Source organism: Formica exsecta, unplaced genomic scaffold (assembly GCF_003651465.1).
Source record: "Formica exsecta isolate Colony F162 unplaced genomic scaffold, ASM365146v1 scaffold253, whole genome shotgun sequence".
Lineage (NCBI taxonomy): Eukaryota > Metazoa > Arthropoda > Insecta > Hymenoptera > Formicidae > Formica > Formica exsecta.
Window position 1 is genome coordinate 455,416 of NW_021849803.1, and position 2,351 is coordinate 457,766.

The 2,351-nt window shown below is 24.6% G+C and overlaps 1 protein-coding gene across 1 annotated transcript; it reads left to right on the forward strand.

Annotated features, from left to right (window-relative positions):
- The first annotated feature begins 253 nt into the window (after positions 1–253).
- Positions 254–2,336, forward strand: LOC115236507 (thyrotropin-releasing hormone-degrading ectoenzyme-like). Its single transcript, XM_029809017.1, has 4 exons — positions 254–522; positions 869–1,025; positions 1,323–1,404; positions 1,949–2,336. Exons 1-4 carry the CDS (start codon positions 394–396, stop codon positions 2,334–2,336), a joined length of 756 nt encoding a protein of 251 aa, XP_029664877.1. The 5' UTR covers positions 254–393.
- Positions 2,337–2,351: the final 15 nt, after the last annotated feature.

The window sequence follows — 2,351 nt, forward strand, 5'->3', positions numbered from 1 at the left end:
ATTATAAAGTTATAAATAAAAATTATAGTCACCAAATTTATTTTATTTTTGAGAGGAAGAAACCAATAAATATAGAATACACATCATAAAATTATAAAATAATTATGTATAATTAACATATTGCAATTAACATATATTATAAAAACTGTTATAATTTTATTTTTTGTTCATTTAAATTTAAATAATCTATTCATATACGCTTATTAAAAATGTGCTTTGTCAATATTTGAAGTTTTTTTCTCTGATATCTGTGCATATTTAATTTACATAAATACTATGCGAACTATGGAGGCTTATAAAACATTTCGATATAATCGTATTTGAATAATTTCCAGTGAAGCAGATATTATCTACAATGAAGAGTTACATCCTGCTTCGTATAAAATTACAGTAATGCGCTCAGTAACTCGTGATATAATATATCAATGGTTTGGTAATCTCTTCACTCCATTTTGTCTCTCATCTCATCGGTTATTAAATGAAGGATTTATTACATTCCTTGAAACACATATCATCAAAAAGGTTATCTTACATTTCCAACACTAATTGGCTTATGCAATTACAAATAATATTTTTGGTTATTGTGACAATGTAAAAAATTCTTAGTAGTTTCTGCTTTATCCATTAAGAAAAGAAAGAAATGCTAACACATAATTTGATTTTTTCAATTTCTTACAATAACTGAATTTGTTAAATAATTTTAATACTATTTTTTTAACATTAAATAGTTACATCTATTGTCTTTAAATTAAAAATATTATAATTTTTTATGATATAAAATAGCGAAGTTATTTTTAAAACAACAAATAATTTTGCATGCATTAGTGTATATCGTTAAATCGTATTGATCACTTTAATCTGTTTGCAGGTCTATCCAGATTTTGAAAACATTACAGATTTGTTGGTAGTTGAAACTCAACATGAAGCTCTTCATCTAAACTCTTATTCCGCTATGAACTCTTTTGCAACAAACACAAGCAGTATATCTGAAATTTGTTCACATTTTCCATTTTCTCGTATCATAGGTATACAATTTTGTGTGTTTAATAAATTTTATTTAATATATAAATAAAATAAATGTACACGTATGTAAATAAAATAAACAAGATCATATATGCTAAACAAAAAATATCAAAAATGAGGTTAAAAGGTTTCGATTGTATATTTCTTTACCGTTAATCAAAGATTGCTATAATAGAAGAAACGGAAATTTCTAAAGTTTGAACCTACTTCTTTGTATATTATATTCACGGATTTATGAATACTGTAATATGTAAATTCATTTGAAATAAATACAATTATATTCTACGTTTTCATTATAGGACCCGCTATATGGCGCATGTTGAATGGTACACTTCCCCGTAATTCCTTGTTAATGGGTTTAGACACATACTTTAATACTCGGTAAGAGATATTGTAATAAAATAACTTCATATCCCATAGTATATATACAAGAAAAAGAATACGTAATATAGAAATAGTAATACATAATGCACTTACAGAAGTGATGCTATTGATAAATTGTGCCAAATAATGAAAAAAAATATTATGCATTCTATATATAATTCTGTTCCTTAATTTAATTATCTACATATTCTTTTATTATTATGTTACAGTATTGAAATTGTCATTTTTAATAATTTGAAATTCATAATAGAATATTTCATTTAAATATTTCTGTATATATATATTTTATATTAACTTGTAGTGAAAAAAACTACAAAAGATATATGTTTTCAAGTAAAATATCAAGTAAAACATAAGTTTAAATAATAAAAAATTAACAGAATGTCCAAAAATTAAATCTAGCAAGTTTAGCATTACTACATTTATTATGGCTGTCAAAATTTTATTTTTTGCCACAGTTGTTGAAACGAATAATTATTTTAATTTTTCAATGCAAATCAATGATGTATAATGTGAATTGCCGCAATGTTAAATTTTACAGATTTCCTAACTTTAATTCGCCAACTCCCGATGATCTATGGAGTTTTATAAAGACTGGTATAGATGGTAAATTAAAAAATAAACTGTATAATCTAAGCATAAAACAGATAATGGATATTTGGATTACACAAACGTATTGCCCTGTGGTAAACGTGAAACGAGATTATTCTAATAATCTCGTAAAAATATCGAAAGAGATTAATGACAAATTAGATCGGAAACCATATTTTATACCTGTGAGCTATGTTAAGGAAACGAACATCAATTTTGTCAATATCTCGCTACAAAGTTTCAATTGTTTAACGCAGTCGAATCCAGAGATGAAAATCAACTACGATAGTAAAGATAAATGGTTCATTGCCAACATATTACAAACTGGTAAATATTAAATAATAAAGTTAATA